The following is a 21,971-nucleotide window of genomic DNA, read 5'->3' as shown; positions in this document are numbered from 1 at the left end:
GAAAAAAACACAACTACTTCGATTTAGTAGGAACAACATATGACGCAATGCTAAACGAATGGAATTTAGTTGTTGTTTATTTAGTTATTGTTATTAGTAGTTGTTGTTATTTGTTTTAGTTGTTGTTGTTTATTTAGTTGTATTTAGTTTCAATAACTTTTCTTAATAATGCAATAAAACTTAGGCTCGCAGAAAATGCCGTTCATGGGTTAAATTTAGTAGGAACAACACAACCTGTGACGTAGGCTATATTATACCCAATTGTAGAAAATGAGTAAAAACAATCACACGGGCAATGCGACGGATTTAAAGTTATGTCAAGGTACGTCTCTTGTGAATATCAACTAATTGTTAGGTTTTCTCTTTTGAAATTACATTATGACACATTCACATACATTATTAATACAAATACATTTTCCATGGCGAGACGATGAGGCAACCACAAGCACTTCCAGTGGTTCAAGAGGTCCACGTGGGAAAAATGCACAATATTACCGTTATTACAGAGCACGGAAGCGAGCGGAGCAGGAAAAAGAGTCATTGAATAGAACTAGTGATCCTTCTACGACTTCTGATTCTTCTACAATTAACGTCGCAGGTTACGAAGTTTAACTTCTTCCGCGCGGAGGGACTCCACGCACTATTTTTTTTTAATTGGACGGTATACTCAGAGCTTCCAACTGCTACGCTTTCTGCAAAATATTTTATAGTATGATAGAAAATTAAAAACTAAGGCTTTCAGAATTTTGATTAATTTAGCCAATATTTTAAAAGCCTCCTTTCCAGAGTGCTGCAAGGAAGTGCCGTCTTCGAATAATTTCTCACCATAATTTCGTATCAATAATTTCATAACACACATAGTGTTAAGGAAGATATCTTTAAATTGACCCTTTGTACTCCGATGTCGTCTCCAAAGATGCCAACTTCTCCAGACACGCTAAAATAATTTTAAAAACTGTAAAAAAAACTACAAACTGAAATTTGCTAGAGATTTGGCGAATTTTGCTTACTTTTTCAAAGGTTTAACTTGACATAACTGTAATAAATTGGTGAATTACATAAGCCTTCGAATTATTTAGAAATAGTGGTTGATAATCGAATCATTAAATAACTTGGTTTGATAAATCGAATTTATTAAACCAAGAATCACACATTAAAAAACTACCACTCGAAAATATTTATTCGCTTTTCGGTGCAAGTATTTCATCTCTGCGTCTCTGATGCGCCAGTAACAGTCACCACTCTAATATTAAAACTTTTTATATCTTAATAATTAATTAGCAAATTATTTTAAGAATTTTAAAAATCATAAAAATACTGTATTGTTTTTTTAAATGATTTACTGCTTATATTAGTTCAAATATCATTTTAAAGTACTCGGAGTGCAAAGGGTTAAATTTACTGTACTTATAATCATACTGTTTACTTCCAAGCGCTAACTCCTTGGATAAAATTGTACTGAAAGCTTCCTGCCACGAACTATTTTCCCAATCAATAACATAGAGAAATCAGGGGTTTTTCATGCTGAAATGCCTGCATCTGATAGTTTGGAAAAAGCCAAGACTAACTCTCAGAGGGTTAAAATCAAAACGTTGTAAAAAAACTTTAAAAAATTGTTCCATAAAGAATAGTGAACTGGCACTGCGTACTGACATTTTATGAATTTTGAGAAAAACGACTTTAGAATATGTCAGTAAAATTATGAGGCTACATTCAGCTTCTTACAATTTTTTTTCTAGTCACAACATCTTATAGTTTAAAATTGTCTTATTTAAATGATTTTGTTGACTAAATTAAGGTCCTATGCATGCAGCCCATTGTAACATGTTCGTAAACATTGAAGTATTTCTGTAATGTTGGAGACGTGGAATCTATCTAGTTGTCCTCGAATTAAGCATCTTTCTATTATAAACATTCTCGTTTAAAGATTTGACTGGAAAAATTAAGATTTTACACTCGCAGCCTACTCTAACGTGTTTGAAGATCTGAAAAAACTTCAGAATGTCATTAATGACGCCTTTAAATTATTTCATGTTTTATAATGGTTGCTCAATCAATGTTCCGGTACCTTGTACACTGAAGAGCCAAAAAAACTGGAATACCTGCCTAATATCGTGTGCGCAGAAGGGTCCCGCGAGTACGCAGAAGTGCCGTAACACGACTTGACATGGATTCGATCAATGTGTGAAGAAGTGCTGGAGATAATTGACACCATGAATCCTGCAGGGCTGTCCATGAACCAGTGGGAGTAAGAGGGGATGGGGGTATCTTCTGAACATCACGTAGAAAGGCACCCCAAATATGTTCAATAATGGTAATTTCTGGGAGTAGAACCAAGAGCACTCTTCTGAATTTAGACACTTCCGCTGGCCACCAAAATCCCCAGACATGAACATTATTGAACATATTTGGGTGCCTTTCTACGTGATGTTCAGAAGATATCCCCACCCCCTCTTACTCCCACTGGTTCATGGACAGCCCTGCAGGATTCATGGTGTCAATTATCTCCAGCACTTCTTCACACATTGATCGAATCCATGTCAAGTCGTATTGCGGTACATATGCGTACTCGCGGGGCCCCTACACGATATTAGGCAGGTATACCAGTTTTTTTGGCTCTTTAGTGTATTTTGATCCTATTCCTTTAGAAACTTTCGAATAAGACAAATTTGGTGATTAACCCGTGAGGATTTTTCTCAATGAAACTAATCCGTAACCAGATAGCATGAAAAAAAATTTTGGGTCAATACTTCTCCAGCACAAAACAAAAAGAAATACTCTAGTACTTCACCAGTAATTCCAAAAGGGAAGAATAATCCGCCACATAAAGTTATATTATTCGCGAAATTCTTTCCTGATCAAGGCACTTTCATTTTCTGGTGAATGTTCAGCATTAACTTGAAAGTTTTCCGATCCAGAATCTACTTAAAAGAATTATTTTGCTTCTGTTTCATTAAAAGTTAGCATTTAACTTTTTCTTTCGGAAAAGATTTCCTCACAACGTCGTTTTACACCCGCGCAATTTTGCTCGAATTTTAAGAGCTTATCATAGGATATTATTCTAACTTTTTCAGATTTAATTGAAAATCAGACGTAAATTGTTTAGAAATGTTTTATTAGACAGCCAATTCTTTTGTTTTCAACAACGAAGAAATTAATGTAATACATGTAATTACGCACTAAAATTGATACCACAGTAATAAGTAGTAATGTCCTTTATTAATAATCCTCTTCAATTCTATAAAAAGAAATCAATGAATATCAAACTAGTCATCAAGCATCTGCCATGGCCGGAAAAAAAAAGAATTTCACTATTACAGATTTCGTTGACGATATTTTAATCTCCTCAAAGTGGTTGCCATCTTTAAATAGAATGCAATATTTCACGAATGAAGCCAAAGATAAAAGACACTTTTACAAACAAATATGAAAATCATACATACAAATGTTCTCAAATATAAATGGGCATATGTCATAACGGATCATTAACTGCGCTTTTCCTTTCTGCATAAGACTAAAAAAAAAAAATACTGAAAGAGAATTTTTCAAGTTGCACGTCGCCATCTCTGAACATTCAATACGCCATTTTCTCTCTCTTTTCATTTGGAAAATCATTGAAGCATCTTTGAAAGTATTAAAGAGCGTCTGAAATTTTTTATTTCTTTTCAAAAGAAAAGCTATTTAATTTGGTTTCCTGTTATCTTATCATCTTGGTAAGATAAGAGTAATCTTTCAAAACTTAGTTGAAATTAATATCCATTTTCTTTTGATGTTATATTAAAAAACTTGGGCAGTTAAAATCCCTCTTAATATTGTGTATATAAACATCTAGTTTGAATGTTTAAATGAGAAGTAAACTTTTTTATATCTTTGCTAATAATTAGTAAAATAAATATTCACAGGGCATTGCAAATATAGTTTTCCTTGTGCTTATGGTTCTCATTTGGCTGAGAAAAATTTAATAGAGGTCTTAAATTCACGTAAAGCTTCGAAATATATATTTTTATGATATTATTAAAATGTCTATAGGTCCAATAATGCAAATTATTTTTTGTACTTATGCAATCAGCTTTTAACATTCTACCCTCCTTTCGCTTAGTGCAAATTTTGCATTTGTAAAAAGGACAGAATTTATAAAAGTTATTAATTTATAAAAGCAAGTATAAAATTGTCTAAAACATTTTCTGCCAAGAAAATTGTTTACATATAGTTTAAAAGTGTTTCTATTATTTTGCTTAATTCACGAATTCAAATTAATCATTGTGCACCTCTCTGCTTCTTTGAAAGTAACACATAAGACGAAAAACATATGACCTTCGCGTACATCACATCATAAACTGAAATATATTATTCCCACCACTTCCAATGTAGCAGAGAAGTGGGGGCATTTGGTATTTTACTCCAATGGATTTTAAAAAATCAAGGTTAGGAATATATTATTAAATGGCATAAAAACTGTAGCTTGTTGAAAACTGACTGCTAATTTACTATTATAAATTTATTCTATGCCACAATTATAAATTTATTCTATGCCACAATTATAAATTTATTCTATGCCAAGACAATTCCATGTATAACTTAACATAACTGTAACTTAATTAAATAGCTTATTTGAGGTTATCATTTTGAACCAATAAAATTAGAACTTTGTTTGAGAAAATTCGATCATTAAAACAAAAGTTACTTTAGGGAGATATTTTTTATTGATCAGTGTACATTCGAAAAAAAATCTGTGTTTTTAAATGAGAAGAAATTAAACACAAGTACCATTATAATCATTCATAAAGTCCTTTTTTAAATCCCCATAACTAACGAGAAAATATTCCCTTTTTTATCCCTGTTCCCTTCTGCTGCCAGACAATTTCCTGTTTTAATGCATAAGACTTTAGTTCATAACGACGATATGAAGTGCTGTATAAATAATGTTGAAAAGGAAAATAAATAATGAGTTGAAAGTGGGCGTTAAAAAAGTGTCAACGGAGATTTGAGAGTTGTTATTTGCATGTTCTTTTTTACTCCTCCCTTCACCAAAAGATAATCCCCAGAGAATGAAATTGGACGCTTTAATTCCCTGAAAAGGAAACGGGAACACCGTTTCGTTTTATATGTATATATTTTTTCCGCTCTCTAAACTCTCTTTTTGTAAACATATTACTCTCTAAGTCTGATGAACTTAAGACCCGACAGTTTCAGAAATAATCATCCATTATGAAGTTCTCTCTCTTATTTTGAAGTTTATATTTCTTCCTCGGAAAATATGAAACTAATTCTTTTAATAAATCTAATTAATATTTAAGGTTCCGTATTACTTGTTTTTTAGTGTAATGGACTTTTTCGCACAATAAGAGACGCTAGATTACGAGCGAGCAAAATTTATTTGCAGGAAGACACAAATTATTTGTATAAAAATGCAAACAATTTATGTAAACGTCATCACTTTATTCTCTGGACTGATAAAACTAATTCTTTTAATAAATCAAATTAGTATAATTCTTTTCGTACTACTTGTTTTAAACGTAATGAAATTTTGACTCAATAAAATACTGGATTACAGATGAGCAAAAACTATTTACAGAAAGACAGTAGCACAATTTATGTAAACGTCATCACTTCTTTCTTTGAACTAATGAAACTAATTCTTTTAATAAATTAAATTAGTATCCTCAGTTTCGATTGAAGAAAAGAGCACAATCAATGTAGACATCATCACTTCTTTCAGTGAACTGATAAAACTAATTCTCTTAATAAATCAAATTAGTATAATTCTTTTCGTACTACTTGTTTTAAACGTAATGAAATTTTGACTCAATAAAAGACTGGATTACAGGTGAGCACAATTTATGTTAACGTCATCACTTCTTTTTCTAAACTGATGGAATTAATTATATTAATAAATTAAATTAGTATTCTCAGTTTCGTTTGAAGAAAAGAGCACAATTTATGCAAACGTCATAACTTCTTTCTGTGAACTGATAAAACTAATTCTTTGAATAAATCGAATTAGTATTCTCAGTTTCGTTTGAAGAAAAGAGCACAATTTATGTAAACAACATCACTTCTTTCTGTGAACTGATAAAACTAATTCTTTGAATAAATTAAATTAGTATTCTCAGTAGCACAATTAATAGCACAATTAATTAGTAGCGCAATTAATGTAGACATCATCACTTCTTTCTGTGAACTGATAAGACTAATTCTTTTGATAAATTCAATTAGTATTCTAGTATTCGTACTACTTGTTTTAAATGTAATGGAATTTTCCCTCAACAAGAGAAAATAGATTATGAACTAGCAAACTTTTTCAACATAAAGATGCGGGCACGATTTATTTAATTATCTCTTCTTTCTCCGCAACAATAAAATTCTTTTAATTAATCTATTAATACATATTGTGAAAAACCATGTGTTTTACGCGTGTAGTGAACTTTGTCACTCAATTAAAAACAAAAAATGTTAGATTATGGACAAGCTCTCAGCTCACGACGATTCCAGTACCATCTGCATAAAAATGCAGTGATACTGTCGAAGTCCTGTCTACATTGGAGTCCGATTTATTAAGAATTCTGAAGAGAAAACATCCCAATAAAAAACTAGTATTAAGTTACTTATTAAGAATGATATGAATTTTTTTTAGTTGATTAGCTAACAAAATTCCACATCTTACATTCACTAAATGCTTTGCCGTTTATAAGGTCGAAGAATTATTACTACATGATCTCTTTCTGAAATAGACTAAAAACGAAATACTTTAGCCTCCACTTTTTATTCATATGAAATCAATGCTTGACAAGTCTTACTCGTCAAATTGTGACATTGTGTTAACAGTTTTCGTACCGGACTCTTATTTTTCAGCATTGGGTAAAGTGCCTTAGTGTAAAATGTGGTAGCAAGTTTGCATTAAAATGAAATGAAAATTTTCCCCATTTAGCAACTAGTTTGGTTACAAAACATACCTGGTTAATTTCAGAACGAGATATATATCACTAGATAATTTCATATTATTGATACATTCTGGTGGATAGGAATATTCACCTCCTCCAATTATATGAGCATAAAATTAAAATTTTTCAGTTACCATTTCAAAGATGAGATATGTTCCAAAAATGGAACATTGGCATTTAAACGGTTAAAGGGTATCCAACAGATGGTTGTCTGGCTAAGTTGAAAACAACTTTAAATAGTTTTCCTACTGACGTATATAAGATATTTTATAATATGACATAAATCATGACATCTTTGCTATGTGTTACATGCAAAAGCCAGTGCGACTCAAGGACATTTTCCTAATAGCCAACCGTTCTTACTTGCTGAAGTGTGCTTGCGTAGAAACATGTTTAGGCTTAGTAATTTTACGTAGATCTGGCGTTCTCAGGTTCTTGCACTATATGATAATAATAATAAAACATAAATTTTCATGTGCGCAATTTAGATGAATTGCGTATATTAACAATTTATAATAAGTAATGACATCTCATCAATAACTGAGGACATATTTGCGACTTGTTATTTGCAAAAGCCAATGCGACTCGGGAACATTTTCATAATAACCAACCGTACCTAAAGTGTATTTGCGTACAAAACTTTTTAGACTCTATACTAAGACGTAGCTCTGGCGTCTCTTTCACTATATGATAATAATAAAACATTCATTTTCATGTGTGCAATTTAGATGAATTACGTATACTTACAATTTATAATAAGTGATGACACCTAATCAATAGGTAATGACATCTTTGCCACCTGTTACTTGCAAACGCCAGTGCTCGTGTACTATATGATAATATTAGAACATTCATTTTCATGTGTGTAATTTAGATGAATTGCGCACATTAACAATAAGTAATGGCATCTATTCATTATAATAAGTGATGACACCTAATCAATTGGCAATGACATCTTTGCCACCTACTACTTGCAAAAGCCAGTGCTCTTGCACTATATGATAATAATAAAACATTCATTTTCATGTGTGCAATTTAGATGAATTACGTATACTTACAATTTATAACAAGTAATGACACCTAATCTATAGGTAATGACATCTTTGCCACCTATTACTTGCAAATGCCAGTGCTCTTGCACTATATGATAATAATAAAACATTCATTTTCATGTGTGCAATTTAGATGAATTGCGTATACTTACAATTTATAATAAGTAATGGCATCTAATCAATGAGTAATGACATCTTTGCTACCTGTTACTTGCAAATGCCAGTGCTCTTGCACTATATGATAATAATAAAACATTCATTTCCATGTGTGCAATTTAGATGAATTACGTATACTTACAATTTATAATAAATAATGACACCTAATCAATAGGTAATGACATCTTTGTCACCTGTTACTTGCAAAATCCATAAAACATTCATTTTCATGTGTGTAATTTAGATGAATTGCGCAAAGTAATGACATCTAATCATTATAATAAGTAATAGCATCTAATCAATGAGTAATGACATCTTTGCCACCTGTTCCTTGCACTGTATGATAATAATAAAACATTCGTTTTCATATGTGAAATTTAGATTAGTTGCATTGTATTAACAATTTTTTATTTTTCAGATGGTAAACAAAAATATGGGAAGAGCTGGTTGGCCAACTCTTTGGAACGGAATCTCATTGGATACAGTCCTAAATCAGATCCAGTGTGGATGGGACCTTTCTGAACAGCACACACCCTCCACTGAGATTGAATGAAGAAAACAAATTTAGATTCTAAAACTGTTACAAACAATTACTTAAACTACTACATATCCATATTGTTCTCAGTTTTCAGGGAAATGCGAAATATTCCAAAAAAAATCGGCTTCCAAGATTTTTTTTTTCCATTTTAACTGCATTATTTATAAATATTATACTCCTATCAAGTCATATCCATTTTAAACAAGTATATTTAAAGCAGTGACTGACTTAGCAAAACTTGAGAGATGTAGATCAAATGCTAAAAAAACAATTTACGAACCACATTTAAAAACAACTCTTTAGATCTTTTTAACTTTTTGATTTTAACTATAAAAATATTTTGAAAATATTATGATTGTCACGATTATTTTGTATTTATTCTCATGAGAAAACTTTTTAATTCTCTACAACTTATCCCTTTATAAGTCCGTGGGAAATATGCTTCCCACCTAAATCAATAATTTTTAACTGTCAATGGACGGCTATTTTTCCACCTATGATTTGTGCGGCCATCTGTTGATAACTTTAGAAATAAAAAAAAAGCACCAATGAAGAGGGCTCTGTTTACATAAATGTGGGTAACAGTGAAGGTCCGCGTAGGGTCAAGAACACAGGAGAACTATTTTTTCTAGTGGGATATGAGTTCTTTCATTTGATCATTCTGTAATGCGTTTACTTGAATTTATAAATTCGGATATTTATAAATTCAGAAGTTAAAGTTAGTGGCCAATCGGAAAATTTTTAAAAATCCCCCAACCTTCCCACACAAATCAAATTAATTTTAGATTATAAGTTATATGACTTTCTTTTAGATCTAGCTTAGCGAAATGAATTTTTTTTATAAATCAATCTCAATTTTAAATAATATTTTGATATAGTATTACTAAAAAAGAGTAGCTATATAAGGGTTTAACGTGAAAATTTTAGAAATGTTAATATATCCTGAATAGCTCTATACAAAAATTTCAAAGTAAAAATTTCTATAAAAAATTTCTGAAAACTCCCTTTTTTCATAACATAATTATGAAAGAATTTGCTTTCATATATTTAAAATTTAAAAGTATTCTTACGTTACCTAAATCCATAAATAAATCCTTCAATAACAATTAAACAATTAATTTACAGTAACAGCAATAAGCAGTTAGTCACAAAAGTTAGTTGGAATCGGCATTGTATTTTTAAGAAAGGAGCAGCTTCACTCGATTTAATACCACAGGAATATTTAACTTAGTTTTTACAATTTTTCGGAAGAATTTTTCTTTGATTATAAAATATATATTTGCGAATTTTTTTACGGGAGATACATGTTACATCTGTTAATTATGTATAGTAGTCCGAGATATTTTGCACTTTCTGAAAAAAAGTGGAAAGGAAAATTTTTAATACCAGTTTTTTTTTATCTTACGAATCAATAACGGCCTCTATGTTGATAAAGTTATTGAAAACACTGGTAAATACATTTTTTTTTCGTATTTAAGTAAATACTTGATCTTACCTAATTTGGGTAAGGTGATTTAAAATTTGAAATTAGTTTTCTTCCGAAAATTAAATATTTTTTCCTCGAAATGGCATTTCTGAATATAATAGTTAATAAAGAACGTATAAGTTTATTTACATACATATACACTTGTCTGCTCCTTTGAAAATAACACTTAAGACCAAAAACATTTGACTTCACATCATAAACTCATACCCTCCAACTTATGAGGATTTTGAAAATAATTCTTTCTAGTGGTAGCGAACCAAACTAGAAATTTTTAAAGCAAATGGATCTCTCATAAAACTTTTATCAGAACTTAAGAATCTAGCCCTATGGCCTGCACTTTTATAAGTAATAGTGGACAAGTTACGATAAAATAATTTTTTTTTAAATATTAAGACATTAATTTTGCTACCGTCGGAAAAGAATATTTCTGAAACTACGGAAATTCCGTAGCAGTTGGAGGGTATGTAAAACTGAAATGTATTATCAGCTTCTTCCTACCACGCCTTATGTAACAGAGAAGTGGAAACACTTAAAATTCACTCGAGTGAATTTTCAAAATATCCTGGTTGGCAATATATTATTAAATTTCCTAATAACAGTAGACTATAACTGATATATTTGAAATCAGCGTCGCGAAAATATCTATCTCTTCAAACTTTGTTCCCCATTGTAATTAAAAATAAAATATAAGGAATCAGACTGAAACACAGATTAAACTGATAAGAAACGTTAGTTATTAACAGATTGCCTTACCTATGTGTTGAAACATTTAATTATGGAGTGAAATATTTCTACAGATGCGAAAAAAACTTGGTTGGTGAAATGTTTCCAAACACCGAAACATATATTTTAAGAAAACAAATGTTTGTTTTCTTATAAGTGAAGCCTTTGTTATTATGTACATAACATTTGGTTGCCTAGTGAAATGTTACTACATATTAAAAACATTTCAATACGTAAACAAAATCTATGAATTCCCATTTATAATATAAACTCAAATAAAACTTTCTAATTAATTTGTTTTATTCGGTAACTTCTTGAACATATCAATGATATCATATTTACATATCTTTTAGTTTAAAGAAAGAAAAAAATGCTTGCCTTGTCTCTCAAGCTCAGAATGTTTTTAACATTTTGATTGTGTAAATGAAACAAATTCATGCAAGTCAGACACTGTTAAAGTACATATACTTGTATGTTATTAACGCATAATCAAACTGATAATTGTCACTTTAGATGTTATTACATATCTTATTTTAATAAAGTATTCTATCTAAAGATTTTATGTAGTTAAAACTGAGTTTTAGTTCTGATTTTAAAACATATAAATCACAATTTAAACTCTTCTTTAATAGCTATGAATTATCACGCCTTATTTTTTATATCCACTGGTCATTAAGAGAATTCAATAAAGTTCATTTGATATATAAATTTTTCGTTTTATATTACTACTGATAACGAAAAATATATAGATAATTAAAAGCGTAAAATTCATTATTAATAAACACGTGTTTATTTTTAGTTGAATTTCCCATACTATCAACTACTGTAATTTTAGATTAAAAAAAGGATAATAAAAAAGTTATAATTAATAACTCCATTTTCTCAAAAAGGCTACAAATGTTTAATGTCTATTTAAACCAAACGCATATGTCTTTCAAGATATTTTGTATCTTGCAAATTTGAAAATAATAGGCTCGATTTTTTTATGAATATAAAACAGGAATAAAAAAGAAAGTTTTTTTTAAAATTCATAATGAAATGCTTTAAAATTTCTTTTTACTCCTTCCGGGGGAAATATAAATTCGCATGAAATGAAAATATAAATTTACACGTATAAACAAACTATAAATAAACTATGTAAATTAATTGTAAATTTGCATGAATATGAAATTAATATTTTTACTAGCTTATCAAGTTAAATGGTCTCAAAACACTGATCCTGAAAAAAATTTCAATATTTTTAATACATTTAATAATTATTATCTTTAAAAATTATTATTGTTTAAAATATTTTTTTTAATTTTGTTGTATGAAACACATCATCAATAATAAATGTTGCATTTAACAAAATTTAAAGTTTTAATATAATATTTTATCCAAGTGATAAAACAAACATATCTGTTATATTGCATAAGTGTACTACACTTTATGGAAATTAATAATATCAAGCCATGAATGATACCCGTTCATGTTAAAGCTATAAGAAATGTATCTAAATTTTAAGATTAATAAACGTGTAAGATTAAATAATTTTTTATTATTTTTTTTATTGGTGTTTTTAGCCTTCAGCATTACTCAAACAGTTTTAACTTAAAACTGAAATGTTTAATTTAAAATTGAATTATTGATTTCTAATTTTGTACTAATTTTTTTTAAAATGTTTAGTTTTGACTGATATTTATTGCTGTGATATTTTATAAATTTCTTTTACGTTGCAAGTTTAAATATCCAAGTGTCTTTGCTACGTGAACAAAATAAAGGAGGCAGGAATTAAAAATTCAATTTCAAAATTAAATAATTTTCAAATTCTTGCAGATTAAAGAAGATACAGTGAAAGTTGTAATTTTTTAAGATCATTTTCGAATATAATTTCTCAGACTGCCTCCAAAAAATATTTATAACCCTGCAATGGGCTAAAAGCATACACAAATAATAGCACTGCACACTGTCTAGGAGTACTAAGACAGAGTTCAAATATAACACAATTAGTTGGCCACTTTTTACTACGTTGCTGTTGTGAAAAGCTTACAGCGACATCTGTTAGCAACTTTTATTACTGTATGTATTAAACTTGCATCTTTCTCTATCAATAAATTGAATGTTTCAATTTTTTATTTCGAACTGTTTGAAAATGATTTACTTTTGAAATCGGTTGTTCTATAGTGGCTATCCTTTATATTGTACGTTCAAGAATTTTATATTTGTTATTAGACAACTTATGTTTGCTTCTAGATTTATGTTTACCGCTAAGTCTTTATTTTCAGATTTGTACTGAATTATTGAACATTCCAATATTTTGATGCAATATTTTAATTGTTTATAAATCAGTTATTACATTTTAGAGATGAACTTATTCTACAAAAATTGATTGTTTAACTTTGCTTCAGTATGTATTATAATTTTTAGTAAAACAAGCATGATTTTTATCTTAATTATTTGAAATAACTGCACTTAAAACATTAATGACAAAATTTAAATAGATTTTCATTCCCTTATAACTTATTATAATTCTTTTTATTAATGATATTTTTATGAATGATTTTTCATTCATTTTCAGATACTTCATTCCTTTTTTTATATTCCTTGATTTTACTTTAAACATACATAACACACAAAACAAAAATGATATATTTATATCATAATACCTATACGCTTTATCTAAACACAATTTCGAAACTGCATATCATTTAAGACATGATTCTCAATTTGCGAAGTAAATATTGAAAAACTGAAACCACACACTTACAGAAGTTAACTAGATTAATGTTTTTAAACCAATCTCACTCTATAGAATAAATATTGAAAAGTTAAAATCACAAACTTATAGCTGGATTAATGCCTTTAAACCAAAATTAATATTTAAGAAAAAATATTTTTTAATACTGAACATATATTTTATATAATAAGTTATGATTACTAAAAATGAAATGCATAAAACGGGATATTATTACCCTATTGAGTAACAGTATTAAAATTAATATCTAATGCCTTGTGTTGATGAGAATTGTCTGATGATAAAAAGCAATGATTTAAATAACAATATATTTAATTTTTTCACTTATCGTACTGAAAAAAATATGAATACACCATGTAATTTGCTCAACACAGTACTATTGTCTGCTATATTTGCCAATTAAACAATTTCAGCAAAACTGTTTTAAGAATAATATTTTTTTCTTTTTTTGTCTTCTGGAAATAAGGAGATCTGTAACTACCACTTCATTTAGTTACAAAATGGGAAAGTCTCTATTCAAGCTATAATATATACAATTCTTGATATTAGTGGTAGTTGGTGATATTTTATTTTTCTGTTATAGACAATTTTAGGAACTAAAATGTAATCGATAATTCTAAAGACAGCTTTCATAGCTTTCGATTCAGTTAAGTTATGCTTCAGCAGATAAAAATTATCTTTTTTAAATGTATAATATATTTTAAAATAAAATAATATCACAATAAATAATATCAAGTATAAAATAATATCAAGTATAAAATAATATCAGGTATAAAATAATATCAAGTATAAAATAATATCAAATAATATTCATTTTTTTCCTTCTTTCCTGGAAAGTAAAATAGAAGAGTTTTGTTTTCGACGAAGTAATCTTTTAGGTGTGATAAAATATTAATTTTAGGGGGGGGGATGTGTAGTCTGTGAAATAAATATGTATGATGACGTATCTCATCTCTCAGCTGATTGGATAAATAATTGAATCCAACTAAAACTTTAAAAAAAAAAAAGCTTGAAAAATGTGACTGCAGATTTTGATTCTAAATTTTTAATAATCTGATAAATTCAAAATATTTGAAAAAGAACCCTAGAAACGTTTAAAATCCTATGGAGCACATTCTAAATGTTACATTTCGAATTGCCCAGTAATGGCAGCTTTCTCGTCGTAAGTATAGTTTAAAAGAGAATATATTTTACTTTACTTAGATAATAAAGCACACCACTATGTTTAATAAATATTTTTTGTGACTATATTATTGTTTATTAATGTCTTAAGATAGAGAATTAATAAGACAATCGCCTTTTATGGGTACAGTATTCTGTGCCGCCACAACATAAAACGGAGATTGAAAGGGAAATTTAAAAGCGTGATCCGGCATTTTGATTCTTAATAATATCCCTTTTTCAATGTCTTAACAAGAGATGTTTTACTGTAACATTCTTATATATTTTTCACTCAAAAAAACAAAGTATGTATATGCATCATTAACCTTTACTCAAAAGCAGCTGAATAACATCGGTTGAAATTCAGAGACTTTGAAAAGTTAATTGTGTGCATAAAGAAACTATAACAGCACTGTTAAATAATCTAACTTTTTATGTATGTATATATAATTGAATTTTTATTTTTTAGTAATAAAGACACAATAAAGAGTAATTTTTGTCGTAGAATAATTTTTCTTTATTATGAAATATCACTTCGTAAAGATGTGTGTCCTAAAGAGAATCTTTATGTGTTCTCATTAAGAAAATTGGTTTTATTTTATTTTATAATTCTACTATTGTGTTTTTATGTATATCTATAATATTATTTACAATAATCAAGCGATAAAATGACAAAAAATTATACATTTGCTTAGGAAAAAAAACAAGAAAACTCGTACTCAAATTTATCTTTAAAAATCGTACACATAAACAATGTTTTTCATTTATATTGTGTTCATAAAGTGACTGTGCATTTTAATTTCTGCTACATATATAAAACTTATTTGTATTTACTAATACCATTAAGGTTTATTCAATATTGAAATACAAAGTGGTTGCTAAAAACATTTTTTCTTATTTCTAAAAATCTAAAAAATTTTTTAAGAAGAGCCCTTTTTTAAATCATGAAAATTTAGCTATTGTTTGCACTTCGTTACTTTATTTATAAAATTTGTAAATTTATAATTACAATGTGACCGATTAATTGAAAAATAAATAGCTTTTCACTCTTTTAATATAGCAAACAATTTCGTGCAAAAATTTTTAAAAAAATAATAACAAAATAATTTATATAAAATTCAGAACTGCGAATTTCCCTGGCCTTTAAAAAAATTAAAAAAAAAGCATCTAAAGAAGAAAAAATTATGCTCTGAAATTTTGTTATTGGTTTCATAAATTTAATGGGACCTCCATAACATATATTTTAATTAATTCCAAATATTTTAACCATATTTATAAAAAATTTTAAAATGTTTTTAATGCTAAAAATATTTTTAAAAAATTGGGGCTCTCACTTTTGCGACGTCAGAGTNTTTCGTGCAAAAATTTTTAAAAAAATAATAACAAAATAATTTATATAAAATTCAGAACTGCGAATTTCCCTGGCCTTTAAAAAAATTAAAAAAAAAGCATTTAAAGAAGAAAAAATTATGCTCTGAAATTTTGTTATTGGTTTCATAAATAGGACCTCCATAACATATATTTTAATTAATTCCAAATATTTTAACCATATTTATAAAAAAATTTAAAATGTTTTTAATGCTAAAAATATTTTTAAAAAATTGGGGCTCTCACTTTTGCGACGTCAGAGTTGATAGCTCTGAAAATAAGTCAAATATTCTCAATATAATATTCGCAAAATTATCAGCGAGTTTTTAAATGGAGGGATTATTTTTTTTATAATGTAAGCACAGTATATAAATTTTGGCACTCATTAGATTAAATATGGAAAATTTTGTGATGGATAAAAAAAAAATGTCTTTACTTGGTGGATATTGACAGGTTTTAGCCACCAAGTAATGGTTAAAAAAATTTCAGTCGAATTTTAAACTTTATAGTTATGGTAATCACACAGTTCCTTTTAAGTTTTTACTTTCCTAAGAGCATACTCAAATTATTATTTTTAAATTTTTTTGTTTTTTTTTCTGTTTCTTTTTTGTAGAAAAATATAAGTAATTCAGCTTCTTTTGAGTAAGGACCAAACTTCATCAAAGCCTATTTCAATCCAAGTGTTTAAATCCTCCTGTCCCATTTACAATATATATTGACTTAGTAAGCATTAATTGCTCCTATAAAATGCCCCGTCTTCCCAAATGACGCTTTAATGCATGCTGAAATACCCTTTTGAAGTACACTTTTAAGTGTAAACAAATCACTTAGTTCCTGTAGCGCCCTCTATCATCGTGATAACAAAAAAACTTTTACGCAGTGTTGTAAAATCTTCAAAATGAAAATAAATAAAAAGAAAAATCATTGAATTAACAAAGATGGTTGTATTTTGTGATGTTATAGTTTTATTATATGAGAAATGTTAGATTTATTATAATTCATTATAAATGATAACCTCATCAAAGTTATCTGCAAATGTTTTCATGTAAATATGTTTAAATCCCCATCCTTCGACTTATGTATCATTGTTTCCTATCTACCTGTTTTATAAATAAAATATTGTGGAATTCCTCTTTTATGTTGTTTCTTTTCTTAAATTTTATCATTGAATTAATAAAGCTACTCTTTAACCCCTTAACGATCGGTTAATTTTCAAGAAAACGGTCATAAAAGTGCCTATTTTTTTTATCTAATCACAAAACACGTATTTGATTACTGCTGACATCTAGTTTAAAATAAACTATCTACAACTACCTTATATATATCCTGGTACTGTGATCTGGTGTGTAAAATGAGAAACAAAATGTTTTCCGGGCAAAAGAAATGAATTAGTTTTATTCTTATTGGCGCGTTACTACTGAACACTCCAGCCCGGAAATATCACAGGAGAGAGAAATAGAGGGCGAAACAACACCCCCGTCATTTTCACAGGAGCGAGAAGGAAGGGGTTAAGAAAAAAATGGAAGCTTATGATCAGCAATAACAAAAATATATGTTTTCTACACTAGGGTGCATTGCAAGCTCTTTACTGCCTATTCTTCAGGATTACTGTTTCCGGTGTATGTGATCATCTTGTTTTGAGACTAACTTGAGTAGTATTTCTTGTATACGTGTATTTTCAACCTGATTTATTATATGTGTTTAAAAAAAATTGTCATTTGCAGACGTAATTATCGCCTTTTGAAAAAACTAAATATTAATCGTTATAAAAACACTTCTTATCTTATAAACAATTAGCGAACTTGGAAATTTAAACCTAAATGATAATTTGAAAAATTGAACTTGATTTCGCTGCTCGAACATTATGCTAACACTAACGTATGGTGGTACACAGCTTGCAACAGGAACAAACAGTAATAAACAAGCAAAAAAGGGCCAAATCAGGACTGATAAAAAAGAGAGTTCATTCTAAATCTAGCAACCATGTCACCTTTTTTTAACAATACAATCATTAATATATGAACCAAATTTTCGTATCAAATTCACCAGAATCACTTAATATCATATGAAATGCAGCAGATTTGAGCTCAGAAATTGTATAATTTATTTCTTTTATTAAAAACGAAATTATTTGTTCGAAAATATCACCTTGCAGAATAAGCTGTAGTAAACAGCTGAATACTTTCTAACCAGAAGTAGGTCAAAAACTCGAGATTGCTGCTTTTTACATTTATTTTGAAAACACCCTTCATTATCAACAAAAGCGCTACTATTTAGTGAAAGAATAAAGAGTTATAATGTTAACCGAGAGTAAAAAACAAGTTTTTAAAACCAGAACGGACCTTAGGAAACTTCCGTCGTATCCATCCTCCAAAGTTGTCTTTGCAAAGCGGAATGTGAACAGGTTCACTATTCTAGAAAAGTTTATTGTGAATTAGTTAAGTTTATAATGTAAGACTTTTACCCAATATCACCATTCATAAGATTTTTTTGTTTTACATATTGTCAATGATTTTTTTACTCTGAACTCAGTTCGAAATGAGTGTATATAAGAAAAGGGGACACAACTCAAATTCGTGCTTAAGAAAATGGAAATCGCTTAAAATGCGTGCCTGAGAAAATAAACACAAAAACTATACGATTTCCTGATTAAATGGTCACTCTCAATTCCGTGATAAAGGCTCGAAATAAAGTAAATAAATCTGATGCTAATGATAGATATTGGAGTAACATTAATTGAATAATTGAGTGAAAGAAAATATTACCTCATTTCATTAAAGAAATCGTACTTTAAATGGAAAGTATATATAAAAAAGGAGACATAACAGTACAGTAAGGCAAAAAATCTTTACTGAAAATCTTTGAAAATGGTAGTAAATATAATGCAAGTATCGCACCAAAAGAAGTTGGGTAAGGTATAGGCGGAACTCGAGGTGCAACCACTGTCACTTGATGAGTTCTAGTTCGTTTTGATCTTAACAAACCAGAGAGCAGTGCTATAGTGAAAATTGCTTCTGCATCTTCTCCTAAGGAAAAACTGAAGAATTCGGTTTCTGAAACTTCAACTTTAACTGTAAGACTCCCGCTGACAAAAAGTAAGAAGAAAACGAAGAAAAAGCCTTCGACACTACCAGTTATGGCTCTCAGAACAGCTACGGGGGAAATGACGGTTTTAGGGCCAAGGAACTGAAAGGGTACAGCCCATGAAAATGACACAGCTCCACTCTTTCCTTCAAATAGAATTGGAAAAAAGACTAGAAAACCTGATTTTAAATCAAAGCACCATCTTACTAGTGAATCGCCTAAGAAATTCTTCACGGCTTTAATTAAAAGATTGCAACGAATATCGTGGAAATTTATTCGGAGTTTGTAAGAACTGACATCTTCACGGCAAAGATTTTAAAAAAACTGTGGTTGTTGCCTATAAGCTACTCTTTATAGACCCTTTTTCTTAATTATCCTTCCTCAGACTGAGAATCACAAAGATCCTAGCTTGTTTACCTTTGTTGGGAAAATTTTCTAGTCGTAGCGAAATTTATATTTTAATGAATAAATCCTGGTTTAGAAAATGTAGCCACTTATTTCAAATATTGGAAATTTTAAACAACTAAAAATTCTGCTGATATTACTAATGTAAGATTTTTGTAGCATTTCTTAAAACATGGCTAACAGGTTTAAAATAAAGAAAACTTTAAAAAAGAACCGTGACATAAAGTAATTTTAGACTTTTCTATAATATCCATAATAATTTTTTTTTTTTTTTTAAATTAATAATGAAAAGCACATGGAGTGCAATTTCGATGGAAAAAAAGTGACAACTGGCAGAAAAATTTATCGTTACCATTTGTTTAGTCACCCTGTGACCAATAGTGATCATCAGTTTTGCCCTGTGACAGCAGATTTTAATTTAATTTTACGACCGTCTTGAACAGCCGACCCAATTTTCAGGTTTACGACTTCTTATGTTCAACTCCAAGCGTTGCAATTTCGAACCCAATACAAAAGACAAGGGAACTCCTGGATCAAGTAGTGGGAGAAATTTGCCTTCGTGGAGGGCTTTTCTAACAGAGGATAAATCACAATTCGATGATCAAGGGCCGGGATAGTACTGGGCTCATATCTAAGAGGTCGTGGGTTCGATCCCCGAAGACCGTAGACTCCCCGTGTAGTAAATGGTGACTGATGCATGTTAAATCTGTCAAAGTCCTCCATGTTCCCATAACAAATCATACCTCAGGGGGTACTGATCCAGGAGTTTCCTAGTCTTCCGGATTGGTTCATAATTACAAGGCTACGGAGTTGAACATTAGTAGTCGTAAACCAAAAATTCGGAACGGCTGTTCAACGACGGTTCTAAAATTCGATGATAAACAGCATGATTGTGGTAATGTGGTCAATATTGTATACAAGCCGTTTTTACTTCCCAGGCAAGCTGGTACTCATTGATCTGAATCTGGTCTGGCTTCATGCCGCCAATGTGGATCGAACCCCGGTCATTCTCAATACACGATGTCAGCCTCAGAGACTTTAACCACTGGAAAAACATTACTGGAGCCTAAATCTGAAGTTATATTGACTTCTGAGTTACATAACTTAAAGATAACAATATGTTAGAGTTGTGAGCGTCCATTATGTGAGATAGACTCACAGTAACAATAGTTCTCTAAATCTCCCACCAAAAAAGAAAATTCTTATGTCTGCTAAATATTTTCAAAAAGATTGATTATTTTTATTCCATTCTCGTTTTTAACTTAAATGAATTTAAATCTGTTATGATTCGTTAAAATTTTCTTTTATTTGTCTGAAAACGAATGTGGACTCTTTTGACCAAACGAGCAATGAATTCTATCTACCAATAACTCCCAAAATAGGATTCGATTGTTTCTTACTGATAGCAAAATAAATTATGTTCCTAGTAATAGGACTTTTCTTACTTAACTTACTATGCAGTTAAAATAACCAAAGATAAACAGTCCCGCTGGAAATTTGAAAAGTTATCTGCCATTCTAGTAAAAAATAATGATAAGTTAAAAACTTCACTTTATTTGAGCGATAATTAAGTAAGTAATTTTTGAGACTGAAGCTTACTTAACACACTTTCTTTTTTTAGTTATCTGAGACATTCGAATAACTTTTTTCTCGAAAATAAATTTTCATCATCAACAATCTCATCAAACATTTCTAAATTGACTGAAGCTGCTATTCGACATACTTCTGAAATAAAAATACTATAAACTAATTTAACGAATCCATTAAGCTTTTGTTAAGAATATTTGTACAAAAATTATAAATACTTTTGTATTAATAACACCGTTAAAACTCTTTAGTTTTCACAAAATGTCTTTGGTAAAGAATAGGTGTAGAAATTCCATTTTGGGACTTCAAGGCTGAAAACATGCCATTGAATTATAATTAGATTTATATTTCAAAGAAGGAGTTATTTTTAGAATCTTAGCTCTCTTTCACTTTCATATTAGGAAGCATGAAATGATTTTCCATAATGCGTAGACTTACAAGTTATGTACGACTGGAACCTAATTACATCCTATTCTGTTAATATTTAATGCGAGATCCATGTTTTTCGCATGTCTCTTGCTGAATATCGTGTTCCAATAAACATCTGCCGGAACCATCCGGAATTTGTCCAGACCCTCTCCCTTGTGGAGTGGGGATGTGAACTGTTATAACCACCAGCCTACCTTTAAATAAACCTTTTCAGAACATATTATGGCTTATGACTGCATTATTAAAGTTGAATACAACAATGATAACAGGGATGTAGCCCTGTTATATATATATATATATATATATA

The 21,971-nt window shown here is 29.3% G+C and overlaps 1 protein-coding gene across 1 annotated transcript in view; it reads left to right on the top strand.

Annotated features, from left to right (window-relative positions):
* LOC107454708 (uncharacterized) overlaps positions 1-10,352 on the top strand; it is a 248,392-nt gene extending 238,040 nt beyond the window's left edge. Inside the window, exon 5 of the mRNA XM_043050141.2 lies at positions 8,568-10,352. Coding sequence (XP_042906075.1) covers positions 8,568-8,671 — 104 coding nt within the window. The 3' untranslated portion in view covers positions 8,672-10,352. The remainder of the gene's footprint in view (positions 1-8,567) is intronic.
* Positions 10,353-21,971: the final 11,619 nt, after the last annotated feature.

This window comes from Parasteatoda tepidariorum, chromosome 10 (genome assembly GCF_043381705.1).
Source record: "Parasteatoda tepidariorum isolate YZ-2023 chromosome 10, CAS_Ptep_4.0, whole genome shotgun sequence".
NCBI lineage: Eukaryota > Metazoa > Arthropoda > Arachnida > Araneae > Theridiidae > Parasteatoda > Parasteatoda tepidariorum.
This window is presented reverse-complemented; position numbering and strand designations above follow the sequence as displayed.